General features: G+C 30.2%; 1 protein-coding gene across 2 annotated transcripts in view; it reads right to left on the minus strand.

The window, feature by feature from the left end:
• Window positions 1–5,451: 5,451 nt before the first annotated feature.
• The window catches only part of LOC129002925 (longitudinals lacking protein, isoforms A/B/D/L-like), a 111,144-nt gene continuing 92,574 nt past the window's right edge, over window positions 5,452–24,021 (minus strand). Inside the window, exon 4 of one of the 2 annotated variants that reach the window (XM_054431049.1) lies at window positions 5,452–5,939. In XM_054431049.1, the coding sequence (XP_054287024.1) occupies window positions 5,548–5,939 (392 nt within the window). In that variant the 3' untranslated portion in view covers window positions 5,452–5,547. Of the gene's footprint in view, window positions 5,940–11,339; window positions 13,339–24,021 lie in introns of those variants that run through there. The other variant, XM_054431050.1, reaches the window with a different exon arrangement.

The raw sequence follows: 24,021 nt of genomic DNA on the forward strand, positions 1-24,021 counted from the left end.
CTATGATGAAACCCAACACATATTATTCCAGTTCTATCGCTTCTGGGACAAAAACAACTAACAACTATTTTATATTTACATTTTAGATTTTTTTCATTATTTGAATGAAATCACTATTATGTGGCAGTTAGATATAAAATGACCCACATGTTCCACATGTTTACATGTACAGCTATTTGGTGAATTATAAGATTGAAGTGTTTGATGGTTATGTAAATATCACTTTTGAAATATGACTGATATTCCCTCTTCTTTATTGATATATATACAGGGTGGTAATAAAGTCCGAAGACAGTTAAATATTTTCTAAACAACAACAGATAAATCAATAAGTTTTGGTACATCAACACCACACCTAAAAAATCTACTTTTTTTAGGAAATAACAATTTTCTGTCATATCATGGGGACCCCGCAAGGAGTCAGAAGGAAATCTTAAATAAAAGCATAGGTTGACATGTACATCAAATTAAAGGTCTTTACTAGCAGAATATAATGCCGCAAATTTGAACTCAAACGGACAACCGAGCCAAGAATGACAGTTGTTCAAAGATTCATTTAATTTTGATTGCTATTATACGCTTCCTCCTCAGGGGGCACAGCCCTAGGAATCGGAAGAAAATTGTTAACGTAAGCATAGGTCGAAATGCACATCAAATTAAAGGTCTTCACTAACAATGCCATAAATTCAAGCTCAAAAGAACGCCTGAATAAAAAATGGCAGTTGTTCAAAGATTCAAAATGGCAGATCAAAAATTCTTTGAACGGCTGCCATTTTGCGCAGGATCAACCTTTTGAATTGCGATTTGCGGCATTGTATTCTACTAAAAAAGACCTTTCATTTGATGTGCATATTGACCTATGCTTCCATTTAAGATTTTCTTCCGACTCCTTGTGGGCTGTCCCCCTGAAGAGTTATTGGATCACTGAATATGTGTTAAGATAAAGTTTTATGCTCTGTAACTTTGTACCAAGTGTTGTAGCTCTATCTACGTTATTTTTTAAAATATTTAACTGTCTTCGGACTTTATTACCACCCTGTTTATGTAAGTACATTCAGTTCCAATTGGTGTACATATCTTACAGTAGATTTGCAAGGGTAACTGATAAGTAACAAAAATAACTTACTTTAGACCTGGGAGATTGATTCTAAAAGAAAGATCGATTCTACAAGGGGTTCTCAACTTTTGAAAAATCACAGCATTTACAACTACATATCATTTAAAAAGAGACTTACCGGTAATAAAATCATAAGCATATTGAAATATCGGCTGCTCTGGAAGCTTCAAGTACTTTCTGTCTGTAATTTCCTTTAACATACAAAACAAATTTGTATGGGCTTAAGAGGATGTTTTTATGACTGGGACACGCATAATAAGAGGAAGGACAGGAGTCATAATTAGGGAAGGTACTGGAAAGCGCCCAGGGCAGGAGGCATTTATGTATTCCTGGTGCCATCATGAATATTATGTAAATCCTATTCTTTTCCTGACTACTGGACAAACCCAAGAATTAGCCTCAGCCAAGCCAATGAAAACTCCACCTTCAAGTAAGAATGAAATGTCTAGAGAATTTAAATATAGTAATGCAGTTTGCACAAAAAGTATTTAACCTTGGATTTTTTTGTGTCAGTTAATTTAGAAATAAACTGATTATACAAATTTTTTTGTATTTTTTTCAGACTTGTAAGAGTGAAATAAAAGATCCTTAGACTTCTACCATTGGATTAAGTACTCTATGTATTGTAGGTTTGGTGGTTACATAAAAGAGGTAAAATCAAAACTGTAGCCTACTATGTTTGTTCTCCAGCAAAAAGGGAATAGAGCTATCAAGTAATACTAATATTGTATTCAATAAATTTTAATTTCTGACAATGTAATACCATCAAGCATTAGACATTTTATGTGAGTTTGCAGAATGTCTGATGGATGATTAGGTAGTGAGTTAGATATTTCTTTGGTCCTGATCTATATAACCTCAAATTGTTTTAATCTTTTGCACTAATATTTTTATAAATTAAAAAATCTTTAAACAAATTGAAACTTTAATTCATTTTTTTTTTTATCTTTTGTACACACACATTTTTTCAAGGGATTAATCAAACATATTATTCAATCCTTTACACTCCTTTATTCCAGCTAACATAAAAATACAACTGATGGTTTGTATAAACAACTTTAAGAATATAGGGAGTAAATAAAGATTAACGCTAATGTAACAAAAATCATACAAGAGGATGAATAATATTACCTTAACGATAAGCTAAAATACTGTTATACAACAATCATAACTAACATCTCCTACAGTATAATGATTTATAACATTTAACAGTTTTAACATTTAGAATTTAACAAAATGTAATTATATGAAAATTGAAAACGTGTTTTTGAACTTTTAAAGGAGTTATTTATAAAATTTGGGAAGGTTCCAATACAATTCTATTGAGGAAAGATGTGAATAGTAACGCTGAAAAATCTGTTGAATTTAACATATTGAATCCTTAAACAAGAAGGCACGACAACTAATGGTACAAGAAAATATACAAGCATAAATGAATACACTATAACTAAAACCTATTCTACAAGAGAGTACATTTGATTTTTTAAATGACTAATAAAAAAACTGTTTGATTTAAGGAACAAACATAAATATGGCAGGTGGGTAATAATACAACAATAACAACAACCATTTATAAAAATTGTGTTAAGGCACAAAATCCCTGAACAATAATAGGCTGGTGATATATAAAAAGCAAAAAAATACAAAATCGAGGTAGTAAGACAAACCGAGCTACACCACTGGTATTATAAGGGCCTATACCAAGCAAAGTAAACACTAACACTTAACAAAACAACATACAAAATATGTAACTGTTAAACAAAAACATTTTGGCACATCGATAAATAAACTTAAAATAACAACATATATATGATAATAAACAAAAAGTAGATAAATATAGCACAACATTTTGATTTTATTTTACTCGTACCTTAATATTTTTTGTAACTATGTATGACTAAAGAAATAAAGTGTGAAACTCAACTTGTTACCAGAAAATATGCTGTAATGATATTTTTGTGATGCTTTCCTATTACATGGTTAATTGTATATTGGAGAATAATTTTTATCCTTGCTTTTAATTAAATATAAGCGGGGTTCACACGATTTTTTGAATCTACTGAAAATTGATTTTGGAGTACTTTTCTCAAGCAAGAACAAATCTAATAAATAGGTACTTAAACATGTTTTGTTTCAAATTGAAATTATTGCAAATTTAAGGATTACTAGATTTGCTTATAATTAGAAAATCTCTGAACTGAATTGAAACGAAATTATTCCAAATTGATATGAAATAGAACTCATAGAACTTCTTAAGAGAATAAAAAAAAAACACACTAACACATGCACATTCTTATTACAAAAAAATACTGAGCTATATTACACATAAACACGTGAATTATATAAATGGAGTATTTCAGTAACATTTATAAATAAATGCAAAACTTCTATCGCTAAATATGAAAACCGGTGGAATCGATGTATAGCTACTCACTTCGATGATATAAGGCACACTAAAATATATACATGGATCTTCTAATAATACACAAAGTTCTAACACTCAAATAATATAAAATCATATCATACATACTACAAAACTTAGTTGTAGGTTTAGGCACTTGGATTATTTTAAAATTTGTCTGTGTACTTATGAACATAATTAACTATTAAATGGCAGTGGTTTTGATTTTCAATCAAATGAGTATCAAATAAACCTAATCTTATATTATATTCATTATGTAAAATAAATGGCAGTGAAGTTTTATTTTGATTAAAATAAATGTATATCTTTGCAAAGTAAACTTTTTGTAAATTTGTTGCAAACTACCTATAGGACTTCACACATACAGTATTTCCTTTGATTTGGATTAGTTCAAAACACAACTATCAAACCTTTCCAATTTGTAAATTGTGCTAAATTATTTAAGCTTGTCAATTATTTTATAAAAAGTTAAACATTTTATTTGAGCATAAAAATAATTTTGATTTATATCTGATAATCATTAATGTTTATAATGTTCCAACTAGATCATATTTCACCTATACCTTTTTATTTCACCTTTTTCAGATGGTAAATACTAATATCTCAAATGACTACACAGTTTAATCTTTAACTCGCCAAATTTCTGACATTATCCAAACATCAAATTTGCAATCTTAATATATGACACCGGTTTCAAATAAACTAAGAGAACTCAGTACGGTATTTCTTTTTCTTTTATGAAATTACGCTATTAAAAATATACATCCTTATTTCTGATGGTCTGATGGTGACTCGGTTGGTTGTATTTCAGCCCAACGCTGATTAGAAGATAAACATGACAACTTATAAAAAATACACCTTAAAGCTAAATTAAAAATAAGATATGCATTGTTGAAATTATTATGATAAATTATCGTGATATGTATTCAAAGGCAGTAAAACAAAGTTATATTCTATTAAATTAAAACCTTAAAAATATCATAGTTTAGTTCGTTGGGCAGTCAAAAGACAACAAAATGAGACAATAAATCATCAATTTTCAAACATCATAAGGTTTATAGGAGTTGTCAAAGTTACCAATAGTACTTGTAAGTTTGTAGATATTACAACTAAAGTTATTTTATGACTTAGATGGTTTCTACCATGCAATTCTATAACACATACATAATAACACTTTTATGAAAATTGCAAAATTATTTAAATATAACAATTTTAATTATTAAAAAGTATATTCTAGGCCTATTAACTTTTCTCAACCTATCATCTTTAAGTAATGGCAGTAGTTTCAAAAGAATTACGACTTACTTGCTTATGAAGTGTCATTAGTAATGAGTATTTATATTTTACTTATTTTATGGCACAAGATAAATAAATAAAAATCAAAACTATAGGACAGTCAAATTTGTATTTTTTTATTGTAATTTTTTAGATCCATGTTTTCCTAATAATGGCTTGGCCAAAATATCGAATATGCATGAAATAAAAGATAAAACAGCCAAATAGGTGGGCAGTTATTTAAATAATAAAGCGTGCATTTAGAAACTTGAGAATTAAAATGAATACAGAATAGTTAAATTGTATTATTAATAGAATCAATTAAATAAAAATCTATTATTAAGATGTTCAAACAAGGCAAACTATATAGAAGAGCTTTAATTTTTTATAACCCAGTTCTGTTAATCACAAATATTTTTTATTTTATTCATCACTGTTTATTTTATTATAAAATAAACAGCATATTTAATACAAAGAGTAATATTCTCAAAAACTTGAGAAACACAATTAAGATTTTGCCAATACAGATTTATTAGTTAAAATAATGTCTGAAATAAGTAGTTTTTACGATTTGATTACGTCCTGTCCAAAATAAATATTCAAGGATTCACAAACAGTTAACAATTTTGTCCTGGACAGCTTAAAACCTGCAGTATCTAAATGACAATCTGATCTAAAATAGGTAGTTGCATATACATCCTCAACGAAACAGTGAGCAAAAATTTTTCCCAAATCAAGCCGTATCCTGCTGAACGTCCTGTTGGAAGTAGGCATTCTCTTCTTTAGCGCCTTGATGGCACATCTCCAACAAATCCAGTTTCTCCCGGTGCATCCGTTCGATGTGGCGTGCAACGTGCATCTTCTGTTTGGCCCGGTAGTTGCAGTACGGACATCGGAACTGCGGATCTTTACCGCACTCCCACTTTTGATGGTTGCGCAGCGAGCTCTTCAACTTGTAATGGCGGCCACACTTGTTGCATTCTACGCCTTTAGGTTCTTCCGAGGCGGTGTTTGAGTACATTACACCTCCATGGAGCAATGGAGGAATGGTAGGGATGGCCGGGTGGAGCACAGCTGACCAGGACTCCCAGTTACGCATTTGTAGTGGTGAGAACTTCCGGGAACCTGGAAGAAGGAGATAGATTAGAAGAGGCAGGTTAAAGGGGGACCCCAAGGGTTGAAAATGTGAGTTTTGTGAGGGATAAATTTGAAGTAGTTGTCAACAGTAAATTCCTATACATTCCCAGAATTTTTTTTTTTATTATAGCTCAATCTTTTTAAAAATAATCCCCTTTCCTCCGTAAAAAAAAATTAAAGTAATAAATTTTAAGAAGTTTTTAAAAGTAATAATTCAAGTTTATTAGGGCTGTTTTGGAAAAAGGTGAATTTTGATTATGTACTCTCTTTTAACAACAATTATTGAATGAATACTTCATAAAAACACAGTTCAACTTTGTTTCCCTTAAAATTTGATTCTGAGTTTAAATTTTTTAAAGTAATTTTATCTTCGGCTTAAAAGTGTTTCTAATTTGCCTCTGAAATATCTTTGTTAAAAAAAAGCTGTACTTGAGCTAAACTATTATGGATCAACCTAACAATAATACACATAAATAATTGTGTTTGTTTTATTTTTTTTTATCACCCTTTAGTACTATTAAAAATGTTATCCATCCACATCATATTGTATAGGTTTACTATCCTACTTTGAAGATATAAACAGTATACAATAATTATTTCAACTACTGTACCGAAGATATTTGAGCTTTAAAAGTCAGGTAATATAATTTTAAAAAATACATATTTTATTCCTGTGCATAAAAGAACCCAAAACTCACATTTCTCAAGGCCCCAAGGATCTGGATTCTTGCTTGGGTAGGATAGGAGAAGAAAACCGCCCAACTTATGATCATGAAATGCATAGCCATATCTATTACCAAGCCAAACTATTTGAGTGTTATGAGAAATAGAGATGTTAGCAGTTGTGCGAAAACTATAGCAGACAGCGAAAACAAGTGGAAAATAACCCATCCTAGATCATTTATACTACAAATTCCATACAATGATATGTCAATGATAACTAACAATGATAATTTAGGTCATTGGATAAAATTGCCTTTGACTAACACCAATAATGAACTTACCAATTAATTATTATCAATTACCAATAATTGAGATGGGGACTCCACATAGGTGCATATTTTAATCTAAGCTTTTACAAAAAGTTTTAAAATCATACCAGGCAAAATGTTATAAAATCTATAATCAAAAACTACTGGTTATACTTTTTCTTTTACATTTTTAACGCTATATTATAGGTTGCTGGCAAACAATTATTAATTCAATGTATTATATCTACTGATTTGTCTATATCTAGTAGGTTTGAAAATTGTAAAATTATATTTAAATAATATTTTATATAGCAGAATGCTCTCAGGTTTTGTGCTGACATGGTTCAATCTTTTGCTACATATTAGGAACAGGGAATACATCTTTTTAAAATAGATTGATTAATTATTAATTTAAACTAATAATTTTCTATATAATAAAATAAATTATTGTACAATAACTGTCAATGAGTTACTTTTTCATTTATATTAACTTTAAACTAGTCTTAGGTTATTACTGTAATGTTTAACTTGGTAATTAATTCATAAATAGTAAGCAATTTCAATTCTGAGAAATGATCTGTTTTCACAATTGTTTTGGGATTGTTAAATGTTATAATAGCATAAGTTTCAATTCCAGTTTACCCAAGAATACCAATTTCAATTAGTTTTGTTTGTTTGTTTACTTTGGATGTAATATGGTGTACACAAAGATTTTCTTTTATTTACTATTTAAGAACTTAACTTCATACAGTATTTTAACAACAATATTAAGCCAATGGCTCGTGAGAATCTTTTGACACTAATGTATTTCTTAAAGAAAATTACCAATAAATATGTTTGTGTATTTTCTAAGTAAATACATTCCAAAATATATTTAGAAAAGTCACTAAGCAATTTATGTCATACAAACATATTTTGTTATTTGTGTGTGTTTGTTAATTATTTTGAAACCCCAGAACGCAACATTCATTAGGTTTTTGTTATTTTGTAAGAAACAATAATTTACCAATTCAGCTTAAAAATTATACCTATATTAGAGTTGTTTGAAACAAATGAATGTAATCTCTTTACTTTTTACTTATAGTTTTATTAAGATTTATTTATATAAATGGTCAGTTCAGTTTCAATATAATAAACCAACCTACGAAAATTGATTTATCATTCTGGACAGACCATGTCATTAACTTATACAATGAATTATTTTGAGTATTTAAAATTTTTTTTAAGTATTGCTTAGGTGTAAAACTCTAGGTGGGAAAACAATAAATATTACGTATTATAAAAAGAAAAACACTGATAAAATAAAGACAAATTTACTCTGATAACGTGTCAAAAAATCCAAAATTTGTTTTTCTTCTCAACCACGGAAATTTAAGGACAGAAGCCGCAAAGCAAATAACTTGGCCTCCAATGTCCATTGATTAAAATTTAAAAAAATATTTCAATTAAGTTTCAATGTTGACTTTAAATCCTGTAGTTAGATTAGTTATAGATTTCTTTATTGATCAGATCAGACAGGTAGTATGAGCTTCCGTAGAGTAAACTTCTGCTTTATTTCATGTCTACGCCAGTGCTATTTTCATAGCCTAATTAAGTTTCAAACGCTTTTAGAGAAACCGGTCTAAACACATTACAGTCTTTGTGAATGTGCTACGTTTGAACCATTTCCTTCTGCAGCCCGAGACCTTGTCCACTAGTTTATTTAAGTTTCTCTTTACTTTATCTATGAATCTATGAATGCTGATTGGAAGATAAAAGATGCTTTAGTCTACAAAATGTTTCCCTTGAATACAAATTAAAGAAAACAGCATTTTATAGCTATTTATTATTCTCAACCTATGATAACTTAGGTTTGGAATTTCTACTTCTTATCAGTGTTTCTACCATACAATTCGATGTCAGTAAATACATCGAGATAACCTTACAATATATAGAAGAAACAAGAACTTGTGAACAAGAATAGAAAAAAGGAAAGAACCTACCCAAATATTAACTTAAGGAAACTACACCAAAAAGTATGTATATGCCTTACCTTACAACTAATTACAGCTTAAAATGTTACGATACTTGATGCGAATGCACATGCAGTTAGTATGAAATGTAAAAGTTAGAATGAGAGTAGCCTTATGTAAGAACCTGAAAAAGATGAATGATTATTTTCATAATTTAAAATTCACATATTATGAAATTATTATAGACGGTACAATAGGAAAAATATAATGCTTAATGAAACCGTTATTTATGACTAAATTAATGACTGAGACAATTTTAAATATTCTCTTTAAACTATATGAGTCTTTGGAGGTCTCAATTTTAACTTTATTCCTAACATTGAGATTAAAAAGAAAACTTACATAGTTTGAGTACAAAATAATTTTACCATTTCCTAATGATAGAATAACTATTGAACTCTTAAAGAGTTGACCATGAACAATTTTTAGGGACTTAAAATAAACCCTAAAAAAGAACATTTAAAATTACTGTGTAACAAAATAACAACTTTAAATTCCCACTTTAACCAATAGTGACTTAAAACAAACTAAAATTATGTTTACAAACTACTATATAATTTAACATGATCACATTTTACTAATTTGAATTACCGTAAAGTTTGTTGATTATAGCTTAAAACTCCATTTCAAAGGTAACAAACCTGAGGTATTTGAAAATAAATTAAATCAATAAATATAACATAATTATGGCCACCTTAAACATTTAAGGCCTAAACACGATAACTGTTAAGTAATGAAGAATCTTTATGAAATGACAATGAAGCTCAACTTCCAGTGGTATAACAGGTACAGTATTGAGACATACGAATCTATAAAGTACCATACCTATCTTTAAAAGTAAAGATGTTAAATAAAGATTTAAAATTCATTCAAATAATAAAATTACCCTTATTTAAATGACAAAACGAAAAGATGAAATCCAGTTGAGTCCAAGCATTCATTACACTAACTGTATTGACTATAAAATCGTCAGGAAGACTGTCCAAGTGAAGTTTTCTTGCAGACCAACTTGACAACAAGTAAACTAAGCAGCAAAGTATCCGTATACAAACAAAGTTATTAAACTTATAGTAACCTGACTATGTGAAGATTATCAAGAAAGGGGATACGGATTGCAACCTGTGAAATCCTAATATAAAGTACTGTATTCATGAAAAATTTCCATACCTTAGTTATTTATTTAAAGAGTTTTCTCTGTAACAACTAATGTGAAACATAAATGTTGCAATTAAAGCAAATTATGCTACTTTTAAAAAACGATTAGTCCGCCTGAACCAAAGCTAACGGAAAAATTTAACTTTAAACAATTAGTAGGCCTATTCTAAACAAAAAATTAAAAACCAAAAGCAGCTACTCGTCAGAATGTTACAGCATTAACATGCAGTTGTTTTTCAATGTATTAAAACTAAATGGGTATTTTAGCAAGATACAAAACATATCTAAGACTACCCATAGTCAATGTCAAGCATCCAGAAAAAAACCTCCATTTCTTAAAAAACCCCTGTTTTATTTAAACTTATGCAAAATGTAGCTACACTAGTGACCAGTATTAAATGTAACGTGTTGCTTTTTAAAATTATTATTGCCATAAGCTGAAGCTAAAGTATTGTATTTATGTACCTCTAGCTGTATGTAAGTTAATAAAAATCAACCCATATCAGCATTGAGGCTTTTTGATGAAGGGTTCGAATCTTAAGGTTGAAAAATGGTATAGGCCTACTACTAGGTTATATAACTTAGGGTATAAGACTGACACTAACCTTTACTTAACTATACCTAATTAAGTAGGATATATAGGAAGAAAATTTAACTAAGTACACAAGGTAACTAAAAGTAAACAGTCGGAAAAATAATTAAATTGTAATGCTAACAATAAACTAAAAACATAACATAGTTTTTAAATATTTATTTTAGCAACAGATTGTGTACCAAAGTAATATGAATTAAAATGTTTTCAAGTTCAAATGGATGTGTCAAAAGACCAACTTATCTAAAATGGTTTTGGTGTAGCCAAAAAAGAAATTAACCGAAACAGATTTTTGTATATCTATATCTTATTTAATTCTGAATATACTCTGGAAATATGTTTAGACTATTTTAACATGTAAAAAGTAAATTATAACCAATAATATCAAAAATTTTCTATTTTATTAATTTTTCTCTTTGGTCTTTGTTAACCAACTCAAAACTAAATAAGCTATTTATTGGAATAGATGAATGAGATTTTTGTAAAATAATATAGTATTTATGCCTTATTTTTCTAAATAGTGATAAGTAACCGAACTAAACCAAATTTTTAACAGAGGAAAAATAAAAAAGTCTTCCTAAATATGTTAAAACTTTATTAGTCAAATCTAACAGACCCAGTTTAACAGAAAATTACATATGGAACGTTAAAAGTACAAAGATATATAACAAAACCAATAACAATACATGATTATCAATGAGCTAGTTTGATAATTACCTTTTAATATCTAATAATTAATAAATTCGTTGAGTATGTAATTCAGTAATATCATTCATGCTATTATAGCCTAGCAGTCATGTATAAAAATATGTTATAAGCTACCCTATTAAAGCATTATACATATACATTTTATCCAACAATTTAAAATACTTTGTGAATATTAATTGAGATAATTTAAAATACTAACAAGTGTAAAATTAACAAAAAAAATTTGAAAATAAAAAATCTGTGGATGCAAGGATTGGTTTTTTGGTCCCCAAGAATAATAAATGTGGTACAAATTTACTATTCATCTTAGTCTATTAAATTATTCAGTCTATTAAAAACAATGTGGATTGTTGCCTTGGTTAATCGCAGAATCGCTACCATTTAAAACACAAAACTAAAAACAAACAAAAAACTTAGAATTCAATAAGCAAAACAAAACTTAAACTTTTAAGGAATGTATTTGAGGATAACACCCTCTTAAGTAAATTATAACTTCTTTTAAAACCGCTAAACCAATAAATTTAAACGATTTTTTTAAATTATGAAAAAAATCACAGTATAAAATTATAAGAAATTTCTATCAATCAGTATTTAACAAATTTGATCAAAATATAATCAAATTAAAATATTTTTGCAGTCCACAAAATTACGCCAAAAAGGAATGTTAATACTTGTAAATATTACAACTAATATTCTACTTTGTTCTCAATACTCTATAACTGATCTTAGTTTATAACTAATTTAGTATAAAAATATCCATCAATACCACCACTAAAAATATTATTTTTAAGTTTGAATAGCTGCAACAAATAACAGTGCATCACATTTTAATATCATTCATTTTTTAAGATTCAAGATTATCTTATAATAGCCTTATAAAAACTATATTTTGTTGTCAACTATCTATTTATCTAAGGCACCTTGACAGTTATCCAAACTTGTTTTAAGTTAGGCACATTACAAAAATCTGATACTAAGACATATTAAAATGCTTCAATTTATATTAAGATCAAGTATATCATGTTGGCACATTTGGCAGAAGCTTCCTTGATAAGGTCACTGTGTTAACAATAGAGCTAACACCAGATGAGAATTAAACTTTACATCTTGGTGAGCATTAAAAAAATATATATAAGCATTGTGTATAGTTAGATAGTGCTTACAAAAAATAATGAAGTCAGTTATACCCTGTAAATATTAGAAGACCTGTTACGATTAAGGCATTGTTCAAATACTTGGTCTAGTTGCATATTGTGTACTTGGTTTAAATTGTACAAGGAGCTATGTTAGCAAGAAATATAAAAATATCCTCGGACCTTACTTGGAGTATTACAAAATACTTATAAATCCTATACTCTAATACGAGCAATGTTTGCTTGTATGTATGTATGTATGTATGTATGCTTCAGGCTTTAAATTTTGCAACGGAACGAGAACTTTACTCACACTAATAAGATTTAATCATTTTAGTTAATGAAGCCTTACGATGCAAAATATTATAAAATTGAACACCATTACATAAATAACTTTAAAGTAAATTCGTAAACAACAAATTGTATCGAAGTTGAGGTAAAGCTGGCACATTTACTTGCCGAATATACCCTCTATATCTGATCCTTCTAACTTTATCTCCGGACTCAACACAGTGTCTTGATGCTGCCGTTGGAGGTGCCGCACGTAGTGACTTTTCCGTTTACACTTCTGCGGACAAAATGGACACTGGAACCTCGGTTCTACGCCGCATTCCCACAGAGTGTGTCGCTGGAGCGAGTCCTTCCTGATGTAAGATCTTCCGCAGTTTTGGCAACTAAACGCTCCGTAGTTTCTCTTGCTCTTCGGATGCTTTGGTTTCTCCACATTTTCTTTTACCTCTTTCTTTATTTCACCTTCTGCGATACAATCACCTCTTGTCTTTGAAAAACCACTCCAAGGGCGAGGGTTGTTCTCGTCTGAAACAATGGAGGATGTCAGTCTAAGTGTTGGATGGGTGCAAGATCTTTATAAGGAAAAGTAAGAAAAATATAAATAAGTTTAACTATTGCTGGTTATGTGGAGTACATGTATATGGTTTAAGAATGTGGAAACATTTACAACTGATAAGTGAAACATAAATTAAATGATTTTTTTTAATATCTGGATTACGATTGACACTGGATATACCGGTAATCAGAATTCATATAACAAAATTATGAAATTTCAGTTTTAATTATCAGTGAAGTAAAATGTCCAATGTAAAATATTTACACTCTTAAAACTTTAATTGATAATTTTAACCACTAACTCAATTGTGTAATCTGACATAATCATTACCTACTTATTTTTTGTTGGCCAATATCCAATCACTTATTTTAAAAGACAATGAAACACTTAAAACACTGAGATTTGGCAAACAAGTAAAATAATGGCTTAATAGTTATTCAATTTTATAGAACAGACAGTTAAAATTATTCTTGTACAGCTTAACACAACAAATTAAGTTGTGTCTCTACAAAAATATAAGTCTTAAAATTAGTTCTTAATTTGTTAGCTAATGATTGCATAATATACTTAGATCACATAAGGTAAATCAACCATTATTATTATACAGGAATATTAGAATAATAAGCGGTATGGATCATTAACATAAACAAATTACGTTAATGGCCTGAACATCACTTTAACATATGGTATAGACAGTTCCATTTAAGCAATGTTAAATAATGATTACTTTCAGGCCAGTAACAATTTGTTTGTTTATGATCCATACAGAGTCTGTTAAAGTGTTTGTAATTACAAACATAGTAGGTGTATGTAAGTGTTTTAATATTTAGTTAAGTGTTAACATACATAAGATCAGTTTCCTTATAAGTTATTTAAACAGACAAATAATACCACACATAGCAGTTTGGTTTAGGTTTATTCCTTACTTAATTACTTTAATCGCTATTTACATTTAAAAATTAAATTTTCAAATACAGTAAAAGAATATTTTAAATAGTTATTTGTCTCTCACAGTACAAACATGACCAAAACAGTCCACAGATTGTCCAACACCATAAAAGTTATAAGAAATGCGTTTATAAAAACAAATTTGTAGGGGCCTATATCATGTTAAAAAAGTTTGGAAAATATAAACCCCCACTTGTCACAAAATCCAGGCACTTTATGAAGGGAAAAATACTTGTCACTTGACAGTCATCCAATAGTCACAAGGTTAATCTGATGGGTTACGCTGCCTCAGAAGCTAACTTGGAATTAATGAAAGAATGTTGTTCTACCATACAGCAGAATATGTGATTATTCAAACTGGAACCACTTTTGTGCCAATAAATGATAATTATTAAAACAGCTGATCTTAATCAGTAAAATAGATATTTACCTTACAAGTGTAGTAAGAGCGTTTTTACATCACACAGGTGAACGTTGTGCAACAAGCGGAAGCGAGTTGCATAATTCACCTAAGTGATGTAAACACACTCTTGCGTAACGTATAACGTACAAGATTTTACCTGACCCGTCAATATACAGGGGGTTACATACAACATTTTTCATTATCCAATTCACACATCTTCTAACAGTAACGTTTGTTTACAAACAAAAGCTAGGTTAGGAAAATAATTTAAAGCATAACAATAAAATTCAAGCTCACAGCTGATTTCTAGAGTTAAACCAAAACGTCGTTGGCTCCATAGAGGTATATTTTTTAAGTTGAGCACTCAATGTTATTTAAATGGGTTTCTTTACTTCCCCGAGTGAGTTTTTGAGACTTTTCTTCACTCGTGAAGTAAAGAAGTTGTATCCATCACACGCTTGGGATAGGGAAGTTTAACATGGCGGGTTAGGTAAAAGCTTTTATTTCATCTTTCATCTTCCCCTTAAAAAACACACCCTGTTTTGTCACAATCAAATCCAACCCAACCAACACTGCTATAGTCCTCGCCACCTTAAATTGAGGCAGCGCAAGGCCGCACAGCGTATATCTAGTGCGGCCTTTCGCTGCCTCAACTTAGGGTGGCGAGGACTATACACAGTAAGCACAGTGACCAAAACGGGAAGAAACGGTATCTTTGATGCAAGAACATATTTTATTTTTACATTTTACAAAGCATTTCTCTCCTCTTCCGTAAGAACTTTTGCGTGTTTGTTCAGCATGTGGTTGAGAAGTACCACTTTCTGCTTGGCCTTATATCCGCAATCAGGGCAAGTGAACCTCGGTTGAGTGTTGCACTCGAACTTGCAGTGTCGCCAGAGAGAGCGCTGCGCTCGATACGTTCTCCCACATACTAGACATGGAAATCCCTGTAGAGACCTTAACAAAGCTGCAACCAGAGCAGAAAGTTATTGAACTCTTATGCCGAGATAGTTTAGCGTTGAATTCAATAAAATTGAATTTCAATGGACAGAAAGTCTTTAACAAATACTGTGGTAATACAATAGACTCATTTGAATTTGAATCAGTTTAGTTTGAATGGCTTGCACTCACTTGATTGTTCACACACAATTATACCCAAAGTCATGTGAAAACAAGTAATAACCTGTTCATTAACGCTGCTCAGTACTTGGATACATTTTAACTGTTTTGTTCTTTGTTTTGTTTTTCATTTTTTTATATCATACCTTTTTATCCTAGGACGCTAGCCCAAAACTGTTTTACATACTACTTCAGGCTTGTCCCCGCAGTACACGCGCAGTGAGGGCGGGTCACCGCATTATCACATAGATAAAATCCATTGGTGATTGGCGGGATTTGAACCAATGATCTTGGGCTTTGAAGTCCCGAGCTCTACTACTAGACCAGCTAGCTCCCTTGTTTATTGTTTAGTACTCAACTAATTTTTTACTCATGTGGAAACCTATTATTTTTTTTTATAATAACTTCAGATCAAAATATTGACTCTCTCATAGTGGACTATTGACAACTTTATGTTAAAGTCTAAGGGAAATAGGAAAAAAAATATTTTTCTTAATATTTTGCAAGTTTTTTGGTAAATATGCTAAATTGCTCATCAGTTATAAAGCCATTGAATACATAGTAAAGTAGTCTACAATTTTCCTTTTCTCCTAATGCAGTGTATAGAATTTGTATAATCCAAACAGAGTAATATTTAAAAATAAATTTCCCAATGTAAGAGAAAGAACTCAAAAGTAATTTCTGTAATGAAATCCAAAGGTAGTAAAAAAAAAATAACTTACAATATCTTGAGTTCAATAATTTGTCTTGTTTAAAATAAAATTTAATAAATTTTTAATTATTTTTCTAAGTTACCGTAGCTGTATAAAAACCTAGGATGGGCCCTAATAATAAAAAATGGTTGGCATAACCATCATAAACTAATTTTGCATCCACATTTTATAATGATATCCTGAAGAAAACTTAACAAAAACAAAATTTACTAGATATGATCTCAAAACTTATTCCACTAAAATTAGATCAAATGAAAAGTTTTGCTATGTCAACTAAGTATTAGATTTTACTTGCCACTAATAGGCGAAAAATACAATTTTTTTTCAAACTTTTGACTTGGCATAACGTTCTTTTGTGTTGAGTATCTAAATCACAGCATTTACTTTACTGTATAGAATATGGTCTTCTAGGAAGGCTTGAAGTGAGTTTGAAACAAAAAAGAGATGTAGTTTTAAAATAGACATACCACGAATAAAATGTTAACAATATTTGATATAAAGAACCTGGGTCTTGAAATAATTTCTAACACGTTTTCTACAAAGCTTTATTTTCCAATATGTCAAAATATAATGCCATAAAATTTTTCTATTTTAAAAAGTATAAGAGATAACTAACACTTGTTATGGAAATTAATCATAAGTCTAACTAAATTAAATAGGATTTGTATAATCGTTAATTTTGACTTGAACTAAACCATGATTGCACGAGGTCAATAAGCATGCAGGTTACCTGCCACTAGTGTATTTCAAGTTACAGTAGACTCCCGAGGCCAGTCCGGATAACGGGTTTTCCGGTTAAACCGAAGTCCCCAAAAAAACTCGTTAAAACAGACCGTTTAAATAGATACTGTATACAGTATTTTACTTAAATTTAGGAGAGTATTGTATTTAGACGCGTGATCACTGGTCTCAAACCTTTCCCACGAGAACAGTCATTTCAGTACCACCCACTTCCTGCAGATCTAGTCCGGTTAAACCGAAGTGCTGCGAAAATTGTCCGGTTAAACCAATGTCTGGTTAAAAGGTGTCCGGATAAGAGGGAGTCTACTGGATCTGAGGCAGGTAAAAAGCCAACTGGCTTGTGTAAACACAGTTTTAATATTTAAATAAATAAATTCCTCTGTAAATAAAAATTACCCTTAAGATACCTAACTATAATAGCAAACAAGTCATGAATCATTACTCACAATAGTAAGTCAAAAATAATAGTTCTATATTTACATAAGTAAACCTGTAAGTTCTTTGGCTTAGCATAGGAAAGTGATAAAAATGTATTTTATCAGTGGATTGAAAGAAATACAGTACACATAAAAGGCATCTAAGTTATGTAAGATTTTTGTTAAACAGTAAAAATAAAATAATAAAATAATTTTATCAATTTCTCATCAATGGAAAAGTTTTTAAATTTTAGTTACTGTTCTTAAATTTAAACCCTGATAATATTTTTTTTAATGAAAAAACAGTTAATGGCCATGAAAAATAATAGAAATGAAAACCAAATAAAATTAGAAAATCGAAGAAAACATTTTGTGATTAATTTGTTTGTTTCACAACCTTTGTAGCCTATTTAAAAAAAATCCAAGATGATTGAGGTGTTACAATTACTATATTCTACTGAGTTTAAAGTCATACTAAACATTGAGACAAATATTGTTAAGCCTTCAACTGCATAATGTATACTCAGTTTGGGACACTATTACCACTTTAAATTGATAACAATCAGATCATAAACAACTATAACATTTAGTCCTCAACTTTTACAAAGTAAATTACAAATAAATTTAGGAACAAATATGAATTAAAACCTAGTTTGCCTTTATGAAATTACCCAGAGAGCTATATGTCTAAGATCAACCCTTTGGCTCACTGAAAACAACTGACAAATACAAGGAAAGATATGCATTTTAAAAATATATAAAAATGGTATTAAACTATCTTAAATATCTTGAGCTTGTTGCATTTGAACTGACAAAAAATTATTCACAACTGAAAAGTAAAAGAAAAACAAAGAGTAATTTTAATCTTTGGCTAAATTAATGTGAATAGTGGTGTTCAACAAAAAAAAGAGCATACCTACAGAACAATTTCAGCTTTCTTTTAAAGGTAGTCTAAGGTAGTTTGCTAAGGTTTGCGCAATCTTAAATGTACATGTTTCATACGAAAAATCGATACATATCATTATCAAATATGTTGATTAAACGATTAGTTTAGAAGGGTTGGTCTTTACGATTAATTGTCAAGACCTTTTCACGATTAATAATTGTGTTGTTGTTGTTTGAGACGTTTTCTCAAATAATCTGAAAATTGTTCTTGATTCAAATCACATACACAGTTTTGCTTTGAAGGGCACTTTAAACACAAGTCACAATAATTGTTAATAACATAACATATGATAGTAAATGGAAACATGTGTTAATACAAAACATATCACATCTCTTCCCTCTGGTGAGATATGTATAACAATGACTACCTATTTTATACAGTAGAACCTTGGTAACAAGACTCTCACAGGGATCATAAAAAAGACTTGTTATCAAGGTTGACTTCTTATCGAGGTTTGCAATAACATATGATTAGGGGTAAAATAATTTCAAGGGGATTTCAAAATGACCCTTGTTATCAAGGATGACTTGTTATTGAGGGTCTTCTTTTCGAGGTTCTACTGTATGTATGTGTGCTTTTCGAACAAAATGTTTAATTTCAAAATTATTCTGTTTTCCCGATTAACTGTAAAGTTCGACTATTGGGGTTGTACTATGTCTACGTCTCATGTGACTTATAAGGTTAGCCTTCTGTTTGGCTTTATAATTGCAGATGGAACAGCTGTAGCGAGGTTCTTTACCACATTCTAGACGTTTATGCTGAGCCAGCCCCGTCGCCCAACGGTAGCCGCGGCCGCAGACATCGCAGAAAAAGCTCTTCTCGTTTCCTTCACCCGAACAAACCCAGTTAGTTTTTATACGTTTGTGGCCTATACAGTACCCAATTCAATATTCACTGTGCAGTAATGATGTTATTAAAGATGGTCAAGCTACAGTAGAGCCTCGATAACAAGTATCATGGGATTATTAAATAAGACTCCTTATCAAAGTTTGCAATAACATGTTATTAGGTGTGGATTATAAAATCAAGAGTAGTTGAAAATGACTCTTGTTATTGAGGTTCTATTGTTAAATTACTGTAAACGTTATTTTTATTATTGTTTTTGCTGTCCTCCCACCCTTAAAAAGCTACTGTACATTTTACTTGTTTCTGCAACTTTATCCTTTTCTAGATGCAGTTTTGACGGATGGTAAAAATATAAAAAAAGCTTACAAGTTTAGTATTGTATATTCTGGGTAGTATTGCTGAATGCTGAGACTGCCATTTGAAAAAAAAAATGGCTTAAAAACGCTCTGTAAGTACTGCAAAGTGAATGTAGAATGGAGTATTGTGTCTTTAGCAAGTTTAAGGTTATCATTAAAACAATATTACAAATACTTTCAGACTGCCTTCACAATAACCTTTTACTTATTGGTGGTATTATACTGATAGTAAAAAAAATTCTTCCAACTTACTCTATGAATTAAAATCTACCTGTAATAATCTACGGTATATATATATAATATTTAGCTGATGTTACATCGACTATCAACCTTGGCAAGTAACACTAGTCATCAGACCTAATAAGGAAGACACAAATGAATCAGAATAGTTAAGTTTACACATTTATAACTAATTTTCAAACCAAGCTTTCAATTTAACTATTAAAAATATAAGTGTGTAATATTTTTTTTAATTATAAGACTTGACGGTATAAGTTGCCTACATTGGCTTACAAATAATGTGTATAACCTATATGACTTAGTAAACCAGATGTAGAATTTTTCACATAAATTGCTTACTGATACCTGATTGTAGAAAATACTGATTTAAGAATTAATAAAATAATGTATTATACTGTTTGTGATAATTTTATAATGAGACTGTTATCAATCTTTCTAAGTAATCACAGTTAAGACAAAACCAATCTTAATTGATTTAGTTAGAAACATTTCAACTACTACTTATATGTTGACTTGAATCAATCTAAATTCCATGCAAAAAAACCTTAAAATATATTGCAACAAGACTTAGTTTACAAAATAGTATTTTTTTTTCTATATTCATAAGTTTGATTTAAACCTAAGACATAAGTAGCCTAGTAAATGTAATAATGAAAATAAGAAAACCTATATGTTTATCTGAAGTTGATATAAGTTACTAAACAACTAATATTTAAGGCTTTAATTATAACAACCTGAGCAATCTAGTATGATACCATTCCCATTAAAGCTTTGTATATAAAAATATACTTAATTCTACACTATAAAATAATAACCAATTGTGTTAAATAAATAATATATTTCCTTCTTGAACTGTAAAAGGACACCATGTTTTAACAATACTTCAACAATGGGATGCAGAACTTTTCCATGATATAACATATTTAGGATTTAATTTATAAATGAAAACTGATAGAATAAATGAGTATTTTTGTCAGTATTTTAAACAATGTATTAATATCAATTGTATTTGATTCACACATGATAATCTAAAACATGTGTCTTCTCTGTCTCTAGAACACCTTTCATGGACGGATTATCACTTATTAATACTTCCTAGTTTTAAAAACCTATTTAGGAACTGACGGGCAAATTCTTATTTCCAAATGGTCTCGTAGCGACATCAATTGATCTTTGGAAATAGAATTAGCGAACGGGTAAGTTTCACGCTGTGGGGCGAAGTTGTTTTGCCTTAGGCTAGGATTTGTTGCAAAACTCATAAGGCTGTGTTTCCGTCGTATATGAGCAAACAGGTTGACTTTTTGTTTCGCCCGATAGTCACAGTGCGGACACTGAAACTTGGCTTCTTTGCCGCACTCGAGCCGTTTATGCCGCGAGAGTCCCGTAGACCAACGGTAGACTCTGCCACATGTATCGCAAACGTTTCCACCTCCGCTGGAATATCTTGCTATCCTGCTCTCCAAGTCTTCCTTCCTCGCTGAAAACGGTCAGATGGTTCAAAAAAGGATGGTCAAAATCATAAAAGAAATGTCTAGGTAAAAGAAAAGTTGAGTATGATGGATAGACGTGTTCATTGAGAAAAATGGAACAGAAAGAGGGAAAAATGTTAACAAACTGACTTACATTCAGTTTCTCTTAGTTCTGGTGACAACCAATGGTTTCTAACCTACAGGTTTATTTTTCAGTGTAATAATTTTTTTGTCTGCCCTTCTTATCCTAGGATGCTTGGTTCTAGTCTGAAAGTGTTTTACAAATTACTTCAAGCTGATTTTAGTCAGCATTATCACATACTGTACATGCAATCCATTGGTAATAGGCGGGATTTTAATCTGGGACCTTGGAGACTGAAACCTCAACCTCACGCTCTACAACTAGACCAGCTCTCTCCCCCCTCATGTGTTAGACCATGAGTAAGTCATAACTCACAAGTCGCAGACAACTACACACAATCAATTTTGTAATAATTGGGCAAAATTGATGTTAAATTTGTTAGTGTATGCCTTCTGAATGTATGTTTGAGTTTAAGACGACTTCAACATCCCTCGTAATGAAGATGATTAAGTCTACTCATATGGTATTATACTTTAAAATGAAAACCAATGGTTGTCACCCTAACTTGGATTGACTGAGTACTCTAGGTATTTCAAACCTATGATTTTGTATAAATAAAATACAAATGCTTAATATGATCGAGAGATTGAGGTAATCAGCATATTATTTCTGAATTATGGGAAATACTCATTAATCAATTAATAACTACAAATATTGAATACAATAAATATTTTTATCTATTTTTGTCTAGATAACCATATTCAGTAATAAAATATACAAGCGTGGAAGAGAGCTTTTAGAAAATCATGCTATAGTTTTTCTACCCAAAAGCATTTACATTTTGTCTTAAATCAATTGACTATTTTTATTTTACATAATATACAATATTTTAAGCAGTTTATTCACATAGGGCACAAGTAACAAAACTGCATTACTGACATGTTTATTTTTCGAGCAATAATAGTAATCATACGTTAATGTTGATGTGATAGAGTAAATACATTTTTTATTAGTATGAGGAGTAGATAAGGAGTTTTGAATAAAATTAAATATCACTAAGCAGTATGCAAAGTTTAGTAAAAATATCATCCAAAGTTAAATAGATTTAGATTGTTTCTTTACAGGTTTCATGTTACATTAGTAAAAAAGTTTTTAATTAGAAAAAGTCACTTTAATACTCATACAAATAATAATAAATTGTGCAATTTCCTTGAGATGCATTTAATGTGCAGAGAAGCTAATTATATGTACAGCACACACATGCATCAATAATACATTATTTAAATGAAAAAAGGATAGAAAGCTTGGTTTTACAAATTGTAATCAATTACTTATCATAGGCCTATAGCATCTCAAATTGAAAAAATTTATTTTACTATAACTCTATTTCACATCAGTATATCATTTTTAAAAGTCAAACTCAAATAATAGAAAATATTTTTGATCAACCATTCTTTCCCTATGATACTCGTAAAATCAGTTCATGGGGAAAAATAAACGTCTTCGAAACTTATAGTTTATTCAATACAATAAATGAATACGTAAATATACAACATTACACTTTGTGCCTGCATTTCAAATGAGATTCTAAAGTGTTCTTCCGCTTCGCACGATAAGAACAGTCGTACACGGGACAGGGGAATTGCGGAATGGTGTTGCATTCATAGCGTTTGTGCCTCCGCAAAGTCTCAGGCCACCGGTAGCCTCTGGAACACTGATCACAGCGGTACTTGGCCCCTCGCCCCCGCCAAGAGGTCCAGATCAGCTGTTCAAACTTCCTAACTGAAACACAGCCGCAGAAAAATCAGGGCATCGCTATCAAAACTCGAAGTGAAATGTAGGTAACTCCCTCTCGTTCGGAAACTTTAGACTGGACCATTTTCCAATTTTAAATTTTTTAGTGGTGCAAAAGTAAAATTGAAAATGCTTAATACCATCACTTGTAAACAAAAATTTTAAACGAGTGGAATCTACTACAATGTACCATACTGGAATGAATCAATAACATGTGTATTTAGGTAAAAAAATTCTGGACTTAAAGTTGTGGATTGCTTATGTTTGTCATGAATAAATAGTGAGATTGTGTGAGTTAAAACTTGACAATTAATTTATAGAAGTATATATTTCATCCCCATAAATTTGTTGCCAGGCTTTGAAATCAAAAATATAATTTATATAGGCCTAAACTTAGTTTATATGTGTTGTCATAAAGGGTCATTTAGGGTCAAATTCTTTGAAGGCCTAATAATTATGATTATGAATTTATTACTGTTATGTTATGTTTAGGACAAAATATAATTTAGACATTATTATTGCAGATATTGCAGATCAAAAATATATAATAGAACTTTACCAGAGTAACGTAATGCACAC

This window comes from Macrosteles quadrilineatus, unplaced genomic scaffold (assembly GCF_028750875.1).
Source record: "Macrosteles quadrilineatus isolate MER2022 unplaced genomic scaffold, UCM_ALF_1.0 Scaffold_9__3_contigs__length_116548681, whole genome shotgun sequence".
NCBI lineage: Eukaryota > Metazoa > Arthropoda > Insecta > Hemiptera > Cicadellidae > Macrosteles > Macrosteles quadrilineatus.